Raw genomic sequence first — 16,815 nt, forward strand, 5'->3', positions numbered from 1 at the left:
TCTTGTAGCCCATTCCTGCCTTGTGTAGGTCTACAATCTTGTCCCTGACATCCTTGGAGAGCTCTTTGGTCTTGGCCATGGTGGAGAGTTTGGAATCTGATTGATTGATTGCTTCTGTGGACAGGTGTCTTTTAGACAGGTAACAAGCTGAGATTAGGAGCACTCCCTTTAAGAGTGTGCTCCTAATCTCAGCTCGTTACCTGTATAAAAGACACCTGGGAGCCAGAAATCTTTCTGATTGAGAGGGGTTCAAATACTTATTTCCCTCATTAAAATGCAAATCAATTTATAACATTTTTGACATGCGTTTTTCTGGATTATTTTGTTGTTATTCTGTCTCTCACTGTTCAAATAAACCTACCATTAAAATTATAGACTGATAATTTCTTTGTCAGTGGGCAAACGTACAAAATCAGCAGGGGATCAAATACTTTTTTCCCCTCACTGTATATCATAAGAATATCAAAAAGGGAAAAAATATTGGTTTGAGAATATATATATATATATATATATATATATATATATATATATATATATATATATATATATATATATATATATATATATATTCAGAAAAATCATATATATATATATATAGCACAACTGAAAACTTGTACTCTCTCCATTGAATGAGTTATGAAAGGCCTTTGGTTCTTGTAGTCAATAGAATTCCCCTGCTACTGTAAATCAGATCTGAGTACACCCCAGGTCCATACACAAGATACAATATACCAACCGTCTGACAGAATTACTGGAGTCAAACTCTGATCAAGGCACCAAGGACTAAAAACCTCAAGTGGTGTCAGCATTGTTTCTCTAAACTAGACACATACATTAAAATATCAAAACATTGGCATCAGAGGAAATATTCATAAATATTGTAAATGACTGCCTCATAAAAGAAAGAAAAGGGACCAAGTACCTTAGGTGTGAAAATCCTGTCAGTGTTGGAGACTGGCAAACAGGAAGTACATATAGGACTCAAACACTGTTTCCTGGGGTGTATTCATTAGTGCACATTTTAGCAAAACGTTTCGCAACGGAAAAGTAGTTTGCAATGAAAACTAGAGTTTCTATTGGACAAATTCATATAGGTCCCTTCCCATTTCGTCCCGTTTGTTTGCATTTGGTAATGAATACACCCCTAGCTATTGTTCTGTGTGACTGTGTGAATGACTAGAAATTAGAGCGCAAAATATTTTATCTTTTATCCAATCCTTTTCAGGAAATGAGTGGATTGTTGTAAAAACTTCTGCACTCTTAATTTTTGTGTAATAAAGTTAGAAGCACGAAAGTTGTATGATGCATAGTTTTATACAGAACAATATAATGGTGTCATCTAAAGGCAATGGCAGTGTTTTCAAAGTGTGGTTGTGTGAGTCGTTATGGAGTTTATAGGATTAGTCTTTGATTGTATGTTTGAGAGTATCCTCCCATAAGGTAGAGTGGTGGAGTGATTGTCAGCGTTGGTCATAAGTCTTATGTGCAGTTGGGGTTGTGTGTAGGTGTTCAGGCAGCTTGGCTGTGCCTGGGCCAGTGTTGGGGGCAGGATAGGACTGGGCAGCCCTTTGATAGATGCCTCAACATCACATTCCATCTCCTCATGGTCCATTGGCACCTGCTGGCCCCCAGAGCCACTGGCAGAGTGGGCTAAGGAGTCCTTAGTCCCCTTCACCCTCTCTGATATGCCATCGCCCATCTTTATGGTATTATACTATTTTTCTATCCACTCCAGTTTCCTCCCCTCCACCTCTTCTCCTTCATCTTTCCCTGATTGCGCTTGTACACCATCCTCAATTTTAACAGTTTCAACCTCCATCTTCTCTTCTTCCCCATCCTCCTCCATCTTTACAGTTTCTCCCTCCTCCACTTTCACCTGCTCTGTCCTTACAGAGCAGTCTTCCTCAAGCTCCACCAAGCTGCTCTCCCTCAGGTCCTCTTCCACCTTCACCTGGATTGCTGGCTCAGAGTCAAATGTCCTGCCCTGGTTCTCCAGGGGGTGTAGTTGTGGTGTGCTGGGGCAGCTACAGGAGGAAAGCCCTGGCCCTGCTGGGTGAGCTCAGGTCCTCAGCCTCATCACACGACTCCACTCTACGCCTTTTAGCTAAGGGGAGTGTGGAGTCACCATTATCCTGATCCCCTGAAGATATCCTGGAGTCAGTTTCATCAAAGGCAGATCTTTTGGTGGTGGAGCGCTTGCTGAGGTTGAGGGGCAGGGCCGGCTCTGGGGGAGGGGTGACGGGCAGATGTGGCTTGCTACTTAGGTCCTGGGCTAAGACCTCCGACAGCCGCTTGGTGAAAGAGTGGAGCTGGGCCGAGCCCAGCCGCGTACGCATCAGCTGGCGCACCTGCAGGCTGCAGTCCAGATCCAGGGGGAGGACCCGGAGAGGGGGCAGGGTAGGTCTGCTGGTATGGCCCTCCCTGGTGCTGCTGCCCCTCCTCTGGGCTTCCTCATCCAGCCCGCACCCCCAGCACTGGTGGTGGGACTGGTGGTGAGACTGGGGGTGGGGATAGGGCTGGTTCCCATTGGGAAGGGTGGCATTTGGGCTCCCTGCCTTGGCCTGGAGGTAAAGGCTGGAGGGCTGGTGGGAGGCATGGTCCTGGGGGGTTAGACCAGGGGTGTCCAGGCTAGTGAGGCCCAGTCGGCTCCTAAAGAGATCCAGGGTACAGAGGCCTTTAGTGGGGCTGAACCCTCCGAAGGACCCCCCTGTGTGGAGCCTGGGGAGAGCAGGCAAGAAAGTGGCAGGAGACAGAGTGGGTGATGGTTCTGGAGTATCCCCGTTCTCCATCTTGACCTCCCTCTCAGTTTTGGGCAGGAGGGGGAGGAAGGGGGCAGACATGGGGGACAGGTCTGGGGTTAGTGGCAGGTTGGCCAGGTTTAGCCCCTGGAACACAGACAGGGACTCGAGAGAGGGGGCCTGGAGGGGGGGCTGGGCTCCCAGGTCCAGGCTGGGTTTAGCTGGGGGAGACAGGACTACTGGACTGGCCTTGGAGGCTAGGAGTTTGACCTGGTTCTTTTTGCCTGGAGGTCTACCACGGCCTCTCTTCACTACCACCACACCGTCTTGAGAAATAGTCTAGTGAGAGAGAGATGCCATACATGAGGAATTATCTCAGTTCAGTCTCTATAACGTCATAGAATACACTCATACATTAATTTACATCAGATTCAGATCAAGACATAATGAGCGATGACTGCATATTAAATATCAAATGACTGACATGTACTGAGCAAGTCAAAAATTATGAACTGTATGTGCAGACAGACACTCACTGGAGGAGGGGTAGGGGTTACAGTCTTCTCCTGGTTGGCCTCTGCTCCTCTCCTCTTCACCAGTGGTCTCCTCCCACTCATCCCCCTAACCCGGGTAGGCCCTGAGGCTGCTGGGAGTTTGAGTTCTGCACCACCTCCGTTTATGTGCTCCACGAAAGGAAGAATCAGCCTGAGGGAAACACACAAAGCCAAAAGTTCCAGAAAGAAAAACAAGTTTTGTAAGGAAACACCAAGGACAAGAAGCCTAAACTGCCGGGGATTTCCATCAAGTACATTAACGGCATCATTCTAGAGAACTATAATCTTTTTATTACTTTTTGATTAATAGGCTGAAGCCTGGGTAATAGTTGTGCACTTTAGTTATGAACATGGTTGCCTTTTTTAGGTGGGGCACCAGCAGTGTTCCTGCCTTACCTTTCATAGTGCCTCCTTGTGCAGGTGGCAGCGCTGGTGCTGCCCGGGCATCCTCCTAGTTCATTATACACTTTCTTCCACAGACGCTGGGACGTCACCTACAGGAGAGATTGTAAAGGGTTTTAAATAATTTTTTAGACAATTAACTTTTCATAAACAGTTCTAAGTAATTGGCTCAGATTTTGCGATCTATCCACTATTGTATAAGATATGTGGATGATGCGGCAGGTAGCTTAGTGGTTAAGAGCGTTGTGCCAGTAACCGAAAGGTCGCTGGTTCTAATCCCCGAGCCGACTAGGTGAAGAATCTGATGCAAGGCACTTAACCCTAATTGCTCCTGTAAGTCGCTCTGGATAAGAGCGTCTGCTAAATGACTAAAATGTAAATGTAATAAAGAATGACTACTCACCCTCTCATGGCCCCCCAGCCGTTTGACTACAGAGTACATGACAAACAGGTCAACTGTGGACACACACAGATAAGAGTGTTAAAGCATCCCATAGGTCCTAAGAGCTGTGACCTTGACTGTCTGGTTTACAACACTGACAGATATACAGCTTGTTCAAAAACATAACCAAATGGTGGGAACATTTTCTTTAGTTCTGTAGGGAGAACGCATCAAACTGAAAGTACAACAAAGGACCCTTTGTATTCAAAGCCTTTGGTATGAGTATTAATGGTTGTTGATGAAGTCATCAGTGAGTGACTCACTCTTCTTGAAGCCAAGGTTGGGCACCTTGCTGATGGGTGAGCCGCAGTGCTCCATGTAGCAGTAGAGTTGATCCAGGAACATCTGCTCCTCAGGGTGGAGGAGCCAGCCCCCCTCACATTGCATCTCCACACTGCCCATCACATTCTCCTACAGAATACATAATGTTAGAACCATACTACATGTGGTAATGCTGTACAGTCCCATTTATTTTCTGTTACAGTCCCATTTCAGTTGGTGTCCATTAGGAAATTATGTGGAATTTTCATTTCTAAGAATAGTAATTGCACAAATAGTGTGTTGTGATGCACTTCATAACAAAGAAACCTAAAGGTAATTACTAGGATATAAAGTAATTTCTAAATGAATATGAGATGAATAATAAGACATCTGACAGTAACTGGAAGAAGTTGGTATGTAGCCATATCAAAACTTTATAGAACAAAACAACATGTACCTTCATTCTTTCTATCCAGGACTCTGATTGGTTGAGGGCTGGTGGCTCCACAGCTTTCTGGTCTTCTGGCCTGCCTCTTCTCTTGAGGGGTCGCCCCTTCAAGCTGAGAGAGGTGCATCCTGGGAACGAGAGAGATACATTTAATCCTAATTCCAAATAACAAGAGAAGCACGTGCCTCTCAAAAATACACAAGATATTGTATTTTTGTATATCCCATAACTTCAGCACATTATGTCCACAGCATACAGTAAATGTGTCGGTCAATAAGATAATAGTTTGAGGTTGCATGAATTCATAAAAATGTCTTGTCATCAAATTTTAGATTCCATTGCCCAATTAGGCTTATAAAATCAAATCACTTTGGCCAATGGCCACATTTACAGTACATCAACATAGAGAGATCAAGTTCCCCCAGCCAGCCACTCACCCAGCTGTGTCCAGACACTGGTGTTGCTATCCAGGGTGGGGTGGTTGAAAGTGTCCCTGCAGTAGAGGACCCGGGTGTTGTGTTGGGCCACCCTGATCCCCCCCAGGGCAAGCAGATGGGGATCCTGCAGCCCCAACACCACCCCGTCCTGAATGCGTCTCTGCAGGGAGCGGAAGCGGCAATACTGGGGGTAGCTGAGCACCTTGACCCCCAGACGCTCACTCTCAGCCTTCTCTTTGAGTGATGCTGGGGGTCCATTGGTAATGATGGGGGTAGGTTTGTGATGACTGTTGGTCGCACTGGACTTCTGGCTTCCTCCTTTCCACCCTGTAGGTTCAGAACAGGTCCACCTCACCAGATCCTCCACCCGCACCACTATCTTCTTCGAGACGGCCAACACCTCATCCTGAGGAACACACACACACACCCTTCAATCACCATTTAAAAGCCACACTCCCTAAATTGGTGCATACCCTAAAAGAAAGGGCCACCAACAAACATTTGATGAATCAAGAAAATACTTCACATGATATAAGACAGAGTGCCAATAGCATGTGGCAAATGAGGAGCCATCAGAGACCTCCTACTCCTCCCAGACCCATTTGTTATTAACACAGGACTGTAGTGAAATAGGAGACAACTTAGGAAAATCTGGGATTCATAACAACTCATGATTTACAATACAGCAACAACCCCCGGGAAAATAAATACATCTCATGTAACTAGTCTTTGCCATACTTGTGCATGTGCACTATTAAAACGTACGGTTTTAAAAACCGACTTGCGTGAAAATGCAAGTTAATAACACATTTTTTGTGCAAGTTAATAACACATTTTTTACTTGAATAAGGGGAGAAGTGACATCAATCTAAGGATTCCTGCTTAAAGTTATCAGTCAACCATTTGGAAATTGAGATTGTTAAACACTTGTGGTTAAAGTAGACTAAATGCCAGGCACACACAATCCATTATTACATCAACCCAAGCCAAATTTGTACTAAGCAAGAAATGATCTTGCACAGTACAGCATGTCCTTTCATGAGTTCTGCTGTGTATGACATATTAGTCTAGCAATGACAGATATGGACTGTAATTTTGTGTGATTCTAAGTACTTCTACGTTGAACAGAGAAAATGACACCCACATTCAGTGTTTACAGTAATGTAGACTAGAAAATGCATATAGTTTTCAGAATTGTATAGCAGTTATGAAAATGATTGAAAACTCCTAAGTGATGAAAAACAATATACATTGATTCTTCCTACAAAAATCAATATTTTCAATGAATCTATCAGAACCAAAAAAAGAAACCTTGCGAGGAAACACCAGACCCACACCCCTTGGTTGCCCCCAAATTATGTCTATATTATAGAGCTCAGTGGCCACCCCCCTCACCTCTCCATGCTCTCTGGTCCTGCCCTTGGGAGTATCCTCAGGGAGGAAGTAGAGTGTGGAGCTGGCCAGCAGATGGTGCTGGGCCTGGTCCTCCCACAGTAAAGTCACCTGAAATAAGAAATCCATAGTTATTTAGCAGATGCTTTTATCCAGAGCGACTTACAATAAATACGTAATCAGTACATGTGACACAAGAAGGAATGAAACTCAAAACTCTGGGCCTTGTTTAGGAGGTTGCAATGTTACAGAATGTTCAAAATCAGGTAGAAATCCTTAGTGAAGAACAAATATTATGTATCCATCTGCAACGTTTTGCACATTTCACCACCCTGAATACACCCCTGGTATGGCAAGTATCATGCGCTAACTAATGGAGCTATGGGTCGTACCTCAGCTACGCACACAGGTTCCTGGGGGCCACAGCGGACATAGTAGAACTCCCCCAATTTCCAGACCAGTGCAGGGACCCCGGCCAAGGCCCCACAGCTCACTGACTTATAGAAGGCAAAGGATCCACGCAGACAGGAGGGTGCACCTAACCACTGAGAGCGAGAGCAATTTTCACAAAGAGAAAGAGCGATCAGAGCCATTTAATCATTCCCGTCTGTTCAATTTGACTATGCATGTGATTTGAATCGACCTCGGACCATAATGTACAATGAACAAAAATATAAGCACAACATGTAAAGTTTCATGAGCTGAAAATGTTTCATGAGCTGAAATAAAAGATCCCTGAAATGTTTCATTCGCACAAAAAGCTTATTTCTCTCAAATTTTGTGCACACATTTTTTACATCCCCGTTAGTGAGCATTTCTGCTTTGCCAAGATAATCCATCCACCGGACAGGGGTGGCATATCAAGAAGCTGATTAAACAGCATGATCATTACACAGGTGCACCTTGTGCTGGGGACAATAAAAGGCCACTCTAAAATGTGCAGCTTTGTCACACAACACAATGTCACAGATGTTTCAAGTTGAGGGAGGGTGCAATTGGCATGCTGACTGCAGGAATGTCCACCAGAGTTGTTCCCAGATAATTTAATGTTAATTTCTCCATCATAAGCCGCTTCCAACGCCGTTTTAGAGAATTTGGCAGTATGTCCAACCGGCCTCACAACCGCTGATGACCATGTTGTGTACAGAGTGCCCCATGGGGGCGGTGGGGTTATGGTATGGGCAGGCATAAGCTACGGACAATGAACACCATTGCATTTTATCGATGGCAATTTGAATGCAGAGATACCGTAACGAGATCCTGAGGCCCATTGCGTGCCATTCATCCACCGCCATCACCTCATGTTTCAGCATGATAATGCACGGCCCCATGTCGCAAGGACATTCCTGGAAGCTGAAAATGTCCCAGTTCTTCCATGACCTGCATACTCAGACATGTCACCCATTGAGCATATTTGGGATGCTCTGGATCGACGTGTACGACAGCGGGTTCCAGTTCCCGCCAATATTCAGCAACTTCGCACAGCCATTGAAGAGGATTGGGACAACATTCCACAGGCCACAATCAACAGCCTGATCAACTCTATGGGAAGGAATGGTGGTCACACCAGATACTAACTATTTTCTAAACCATGCCCCTACTTTTATTTTTAAAAGGTATCTGTGACCAACAGATGCATTTCTTTATTCCCAGTAAAGTGAAATCCAGATTAGGGCCTAATGAATTTATTTCAATTGACTGATTTCCTTATTTGAACTGTAACTCAGTAAAATCTTTGAAATTGTTGCATGTTGCGTTCATATTTTTGTTCAGTATAAAATGTGTAAATGGAGCCTTGTTCCCAATTAGATTTTCATTTTGATGTCCATTTAAATTCCTAAATTGTACTATGAAATGAATACAATTCAGTTTAACAAACAGCAAAACCATGTGTACGGTCACCATTTATTTTCCGCAATTATACTGGGAGCAATAATCCTGTGACTATGTCTTGGACAGCCCAACTCACATCTGCTATATAAATCAACTTAATTTAAACAGAAAATACATACTTTTATTAGTTCAACTAATAGTACAACTAACTCGTGCCCCTCACAAATGTCTAACAGACAAGGAAAGCATAATTTAAAAATTCAAACATCAAACTTAAAGTTTGAATTTAACATAGATGTTATTTATCCCTTCGATGTGTACAATCTGACTATCAAACAACTCCTTACACACAGACACCCCTTCACATGACACAAATTATCAATTTGAGCCATGAACATACACTTCCAGATTCTACCCAATGTTCCTGGCAAAGGCCTGCATGACTCCCCATTTTATCAACATTAGTTCATGCATACAGTGCATTCAGAAAGTATTCAGACCCCTTCCCACATTTTGTTACTTTACAGCCTTATTCTAAAATTGATTAAATAAAAAGAAATCCTCATTAATCTACACACAATACCCCATAATGACAAAGCAAAAACAGGGTTTTTAGAAATTTTTGCTAATGTAAAAAATAAAACAAATAAAAAATACCTTATTTACATAAGTATTCAGATCCTTTGCTACGAGACTCGAAATTGAGCTCAGGTGCATCCTGTTTCCATTGATCATCCTTGAGATGTTTCTACAACTTGATTGGAGCCCACCTGTAGTAAATTCAATTGATTGGACATGATTTAGAAAGGCACACACCTGTCTATATAAGGTCCCACAGTTGACAGTGGATGTCAGAGCAAAAACCAAGCCATGAGGTCGAAGGAATTGTCCGTAGAGCTCTGAGACAGGATTGTGTCGAGGCACAGATTTGAGGAAGGGTACCAAAAAATGTCTGCAGTATTGAAGGTCCCCAAGAACACAGTGGCCTCCATCATTCTTAAATGGAAGAAGTTTGGAACCACCAAGACTCTTCCTAGAGCTGGCCGCCAGCCTAAACTGAGCAATTGGGGGAGAAGGGCCTTGGTCAGGGAGGTGACCAAGAACCTGATGGTCACTCTGATAGAGCTCCAGAGTTCCTCTATGGAGATGGGAGAACCTTCCAAAAGGACAACCATCTATGCAGCACTCCACCAATCAGGCCTTTATGGTAGAGTGACCAGATGGAAGCCACTCCTCAGTAAAAGCCACATTACAGCCTGCTTGGAGTTTGTCAAAGGGCACCTAAAGGACTCTCAGACAATGAGAAACAAGATTCTCTGGTCTGATAAAATCAAGATTGAACTCTTTGGCCTGAATGCCAAGCATCATGTCTGGAGGAAATCTGGCACCATCCCTACTGTGAAGCATGGCGGTGGCAGCATCATGCTGTGGGGATGTTTTTCAGTGGCTGGGACTGGGAGACTAGTCAGGATCGAGGGAAAGATGAACGGAGAAAGCACAGATCCTTGATGAAAACCTGCTTCAGAGCGCTCAGGACCGCAGACTGGGCGAAGGTTCACCTTCCAACAGGACAACGACCCTAAGCACACAGCCAAGACAACGCAGGAGTGGCTTTGGGACAAGTCTCTGAATGTCCTTGAGTGGTCCAGCCAGAGCCCGGACTTGAACCTGATCGAACATCTCTGGAGAGATCTGAAAATAGCTGAGCAGCGACACTCCCTGTCCAACCTGACAGAGCGTGAGAGGTTCTGCAAAGAAGAATGGGAGAAACTCCCCAAATACAGGTGTGCCAAGCTTGTAGCGTCATACCCAAGAAGACTCGAGGCTGTAATCGCTGCCAAAGGTGCTTCAACAAAGTACTGAGTAAAGGGTCTGAATACTTATGTAAATGTGATATTTCCGTTTTTAATTTTTTATAAATGTGTTAAAAATGACTAAAAACCTGTTTTTGCTTTGTTATTATGGGGTATTGTGTGTGTAGATTGATGAGGATTTGTATATTTTTAATCCATTTTAGAATAAGGCTGTAACGTAACAAAATGTGGAAAAAGTCAAGGGGTCTGAATACTTTCCGAATGCACTGAACAAAAATATAAACGCTACATGCAACAATTTCACTGAGTTACAGTTCATATGAGGAAATCAGTCAATTGAAATAAATGTACTAGGCCCTAATCTATGGATTTCTGGGCAGGGACGTAGTCATGGGTGGGCATAGGCCCACCCACTTGGGAGCCAGGCCCAGCCAATCAGAATGAGATTTCCCCCCACGAAAGGGCTTTATTACTGACAGAAATACTGCTCAGTTTCTGCAGCTGTCAGGGTGGCTGGTCTCGGACGATCCTGCAGGTTTAAAAGCCGGATGTGGAGGTGCTGGGCTGGTGTGTTTAGACTTGGTCTGCGGTTGTGAGGCTGGTTGGACGTACTGCCAAATTCTCTAAAACGACATTGGAGGTGCCTTATGGTAGAGAAATGAACATTCAATTCTCTGGCAACAGCTCTGGTGGACATTCCTGCAGTCAGAATACCAATTGCACGCTCCCTCAAAACTTGAGACATCTGTGGCATTGTGTTGTGACAAAACTGTCAATTTTAGAGTGGCCTTTTATTGTCCCCAGCACAAAGTGCACCTGTGTAATGATCCTGCTGTTTAGTCAGCTTCTTGATATGCCACATCTGTCAGGTGGATAGATTATCTTGCTCACTAACAGGGATGTAAACAAATTTGTGCACAGAATTTGAGAGAAATAAGCTTTTTGGGCGTATGGAACATTTCTGGGATCTTTTATTTCAGCTCATGGGAACAACACTTTACATGTTGCGTTTATATTTTTGTTCAGTATAGTTTACACAATCTATGGCTCTATGTGTGAGTGACTTCACTGCAAGTGGCCACAAAGGACATCAATTTTCACTAAATTACAAGCCCCTCTGCTCGTCACTCTAGCATTATGCCAGTCTACCATTACCATGCACCAAAACACATTCCAAAGTATTAATCTACTTAGTAGGCAACTCATAGATATGGACCTCCATGCATATTCTATAGCTTTTTTATGGGGTATAAAATCAAAAGGATACAATTTATCTATGCAATAAAACATTTTTGGGTGATTCATCCAAAACTATGAAGAAATGTATTGTAATAATATTTTAATTTATATAAAGATAAAAAAAACTCTGAAGACCTAATCTAAAAAATATAATAGGTCGATCCATTATATATGTTCAGGATCTTCTAAAATGAACACCCCTGTAGGCCTATTATAGGGCCTAGCCCAGCTGACTAAATGCGGAAATGTCTCAAATTCGCACCCCTCGTCCTCACCCCACCCCCTCTTGTGGGCAACCCCGTCCCCTACCTAGTGTAGCAGGAACATAACACGATCACATGGCCAACTAGTGGTGAAAATTAAGCAAGATTGATTCTACAGTAAAGCCACAAAATATAAAAAAGACTGCGTTTTCAATTGTTTGAGTGGATTTTTAAATAGAAACACTAACCTACAGATAGGATTACGTCAATGCTCGTGATGGCTTTAGATAGGCACTGCGGTTCCAGAAAGAGAGGAACTAATAGGAAAAGGTGTTCTATCTGCAAAATAACATTGTGACCTTGGATATTATATAATAATATACAAAATACTGTTTACACAATATTACAACATTACAAAAGTATTCTTCGATATCTTAAGAACAGAGGAGGATCCAAGGGACATGTATATCATATTAATGTTGAGAAGACTACGCATGCTTATAGGCTTACAACTTAAATACCATTATTAATATGATATATAACTTTAATATTTCTGATATTAAATATAAAAACGAATGTAGGCTTATTGTTATTGAAGTCTTTCAATTCGACCGAAACAAAATCACCCTGTGCGTTTTTTGTGGGCCTGGTATGATACAATCAAGATAATCCTCAATTTCAAATTGAAAGTACAGCGATTTCCTCACGAAAATCCTCATTCCATTTTGAGTTTTACAAAATGTACACATGACATAACGTCGGTTTTTTTGTTCTATCCATATGTTGGCTATTTGTTCGATAAATAAATTGCTCCACCTTGTTCCATCGATGATATTGTAATCTTTAATATCACGTCACTGCAAATGTAAGATATGTTTTCGAATTACTCAAAACATCGTTAAGTTACACAATTGATTTAGTTGGAAAACAATCTTAATATTGTCGAATCGTCAGATAACAATTTCTTTAATGTGGAAATGTGGGGGTGGGGGTAGAAAACGTAGGTAGTCGACACGACACAAAGAAATTAATCATTAACAGGAAGACAATATAGAAATATTGAAGTTGAATTAAATTGCAAACGCTGGAAAATAAAATCGTTTAACCATGTCAGCGAAATTTGGGGCTTTCAAATATCATAGCGAGCCATTTTCTCCACTGGAAAGTTGTGACTCATTCAGCAAAAGTTGCAATTGCAAAAGACTTGATAGGAGAACAATCAATTCTACATTCTAAACAAAATTACAGACTTGAAAACCGGCAAACCAAATATCAAAATAAGACCGACATACAGTCGGTTTATTCCCGATATCAACAGGTAAAAGTGGCATGCGTGCGCATACAAATATCACGATTTATTTATAAATAATATAAAGCGAGTGTCGGCTTTACCTGTATTACATTCTGCTCCATTGCAGCAACACATTCCCTTATTCCCTCTCAGAGCCCCCTATCAAGTTACACAGCCGGGTCCTCACCCGCACACAAACAAATGCACAAGAAACGGGTCCTCTTTTTTTTTTGAAAATAGGACAGGATCTAGGTGTGGCTAAAACTGTTTGCGAGTAGCCTATAACTTATTGTTAATATGAAAGTGGCTATTTTGAATGTCAGGAAATGTTTCCATTCTGAAATCATTGTTGTACAAGCTTAGAAATATCCTTATTTTATTTTTCACGATGGCGTTGCATCAATGAAGTTGAAGTTTAGTTACATTGTTGCCTAATATCAATTGTTGAGCTGATTGGTCCAGATCCTGGTGTATACCATGGTACCTGCATGGATACAAACGCGTGGTGATAATTTTAAGTAATCGTAACTTGTATTTTACGCTATACCACAGTGTGGGAAATGGTGATCAAAGACAAGCACGTGATAGGTGTTATGGCTTAAGTGCAACATTATAACTACTAGCCTACTGGGGGTGAAGGGAAACGTACAGTGCAACATTGTATCAATATCAAACGCTAGCCATCTTTCATTTGCAACGCAAGTTTTGAACAACCTACCTTTCTGAACACGTGTCGTCTGTTTAAGCGTGACTGAATATTCTATAGTTGTATAATTTTGCTGAAAACATTGATTTAATAACCCGATGTTCCTCTGTACCGTTTCTCCAACAGTGGGAGTGAGCATGTGTCTCTTTCCATTATGTTGAACTTGACTTGACCATGAAATTCATAGATTTTTACTTCAAGACAGTAATTGTATGACCAAGCTGCCATTCAAATATGGCTGCAATAATGTTACAGTATCACATATCAGGTCCCTAAATATACTGGAAATACAGTGAGATATTACCCATTCAAAGTTTTCATTCTAGTATAAAATAATTTGTCTACATTTCTTATAGATAACAAAATACAATTTCACATACAGAAGTTTTTGAAATAAGAGAATTTCGTCACTGAAAGTTAACCATGTAATACAAAAAACATTTAAATATTATAGCCTAGGAGAAAGTGAGAGGTGTTTAGCATGTACCATACAAGCTTTGTCTATAACAAAAGCTTTTGAGGGGGACATTTTCATGGTGCTGCATTTCAAGTAGTCTTTCCAGTGTGCCTCCTCTAGCCTAACACATACATTAATTTTCATCTTCCTCATCCTTCTCTCCTGTCCTCTAGCAGTCGGGACTACATGTCCAGCCTCTGTGCCACCGCTGTTACCATGGCAGTGCCCTTTTCCGCTGCCGTCCTCGGAGACCAGGAAAGTGATGTCACACTTGGGGGCCAGGATTCTTACGGTCTCCTGGAGCTGCTTACTGAAGCTGGAGGGGAGAAGAGCGGAGGGAAGAAGAGCGGAGGGAAGAGAGACAGGGGGATAGTCAAATCAAAGTATGGCTACCTGCACACCTGATACTGACATAGGTCCTCCTGACAGTGCAAAGGAGTGAATAAGAGAGATACAATCTCTCTACACAATTGTAAAATAACTATTCTAAGAAATAATATTCCATCATGTGAAATTCCTGCATTTAGACAAAGAGAATGGAAAGGCAGGGATAAGGTTGAGAGAGGGGTGAATACTGTGACGAAACAAAGGCAGGAAATCCACAGTTATTATGGCAGCACAAGAGGATATTCTCCATTCAATCAAGTGACAAGAATATAAAAAGCGGGATTTATCTGTATCTTTCCACTTAAACTGAAATAACCCTGTTGACCATTTCAGAAAATGTATATCTGAGGGGAACATACTTGGGGTGTTTCTTGTAGACTGTGCCGTCCACCCCCACTGTGGTGCTTAGATGGTCCAGTCTTTGGTTGACACGAATACGGTTGGCAATACTTGCCAAGGCAGCGGTGCACAACTGGGCTGAGCGTGTGGACAGAGTGTGCGTCTGGTGTGCGACAATTTGACAGTCAACAGGTCCGGCAGGCAGGTCCAGCTCTGACAGAATCTCCTGGGCCTTCTGCAGTCCTATCTTCCCTCTGCATCAATATACACTGCTCAAAAAAATAAAGGGAACACTAAAATAACACATCCTAGATCTGAATGAATGAAATAATCTTATTAAATACTTTTTTCTTTACATAGTTGAATGTGCTGACAACAAAATCACACAAAAATTATAAATGGAAATCAAATTTATCAACCCATGGAGGTCTGGATTTGGAGTCACCCTCAAAATTAAAGTGGAAAACCACACTACAGGCTGATCCAACTTTGATGTAATGTCCTTAAAACAAGTCAAAATGAGGCTCAGTAGTGTGTGTGGCCTCCATGTGCCTGTATGACCTCCCTACAACGCCTGGGCATGCTCCTGATGAGGTGGCGGATGGTCTCCTGAGGGATCTCCTCCCAGACCTGGACTAAAGCATCCGCCAACTCCTGGACAGTCTGTGGTGCAACGTGGCGTTGGTGGATGGAGCGAGACATGATGTCCCAGATGTGCTCAATTGGATTCAGGTCTGGGGAACGGGCGGTCCATAGAATCAATGCCTTCCTCTTGCAGGAACTGCTGACACACTACAGCCACATGAGGTCTAGCATTGTCTTGCATTAGGAGGAACCCAGGGCCAACCGCACCAGCATATGGTCTCACAAGGGGTCTGAGGATCTCATCTCGGTACCTAATGGCAGTCAGGCTACCTCTGGCGAGCACATGGAGGGCTGTGCGGCCCCCCAAAGAAATGCCACCCCACACCATGACTGACCCACCGCCAAACCGGTCATGCTGGAGGATGTTGCAGGCAGCAGAACGTTCTCCACTGCGTCTCCAGACTCTGTCACGTCTGTCACATGTGCTCAGTGTGAACCTGCTTTCATCTGTGAAGAGCACAGGGCGCCAGTGGCGAATTTGCCAATCTTGGTGTTCTCTGGCAAATGCCAAACGTCCTGCACGGTGTTGGGCTGTAAGCACAACCCCCACATGTGGACGTCGGGCCCTCATACCACCCTCATGGAGTCTGTTTCTGGCCTTTTGAGCAGACACATGCACATTTGTGGCCTGCTGGAGGTTATTTTGCAGGGCTCTGGCAGTGCTCCTCCTGCTCCTCCTTGCACAAAGGCGGAGGTAGCAGTCCTGCTGCTGGGTTGTTGCCCTCCTACGGCCTCCTCCACGTCTCCTGATGTACTGGCCTGTCTCCTGGTAGCGCCTCCATGCTCTGGACACTACGCTGACAGACACAGCAAACCTTCTTGCCACAGCTCGCATTGATGTGCCATCCTGGATGAGCTGCACTACCTGAGCCACTTGTGTGGGTTGTAGACTCCGTCTCATGCTACCACTAGAGTGAAAGCACCGCCAGCATTCAAAAGTGACCAAAACATCAGCCAGGAAGCATAGGAACTGAGAAGTGGTCTGTGGTCACCACCTGCAAAACCAGTCCTTTATTGGGGGTCTTGCTAATTGCCTATAATTTCCACCTGTTGTCTATTCCATTTGCACAACAGCATGTGACATTTATTGTCAATCAGTGTTGCTTCCTAAGTGGACAGTTTGATTTACATTTACATTTTAGTCATTTAGCAGACGCTCTTATCCAGAGCGACTTACAGTTCGTGAATACATTTTTTTTTTTTTTTTTTCATACTGGTTCCCCATGG

At 43.2% G+C, this 16,815-nt stretch overlaps 1 protein-coding gene across 1 annotated transcript; it reads right to left on the reverse strand.

Annotated features, from left to right (window-relative positions):
- Positions 1-678: 678 nt before the first annotated feature.
- Positions 679-7,831, reverse strand: LOC311121619 (uncharacterized protein; the record flags this gene model as incomplete). The annotated part of the gene is made up of 10 exons (XM_084196082.1): positions 679-3,077; positions 3,275-3,443; positions 3,689-3,786; positions 4,098-4,150; positions 4,400-4,547; positions 4,855-4,973; positions 5,283-5,688; positions 6,678-6,785; positions 7,067-7,212; positions 7,786-7,831. The coding sequence occupies 10 exons, from the start codon at positions 7,829-7,831 to the stop codon at positions 2,025-2,027; spliced, it is 2,346 nt and encodes a 781-aa protein (XP_084052208.1). The 3' UTR covers positions 679-2,024.
- Between the last annotated feature and the right edge of the window lie 8,984 nt (positions 7,832-16,815).

The sequence above is a fragment of the Coregonus lavaretus genome (assembly GCF_964263955.1).
Source record: "Coregonus lavaretus genome assembly, contig: HAP1_SCAFFOLD_7139, whole genome shotgun sequence".
NCBI classification, from domain to species: Eukaryota; Metazoa; Chordata; class Actinopteri; order Salmoniformes; family Salmonidae; genus Coregonus; species Coregonus lavaretus.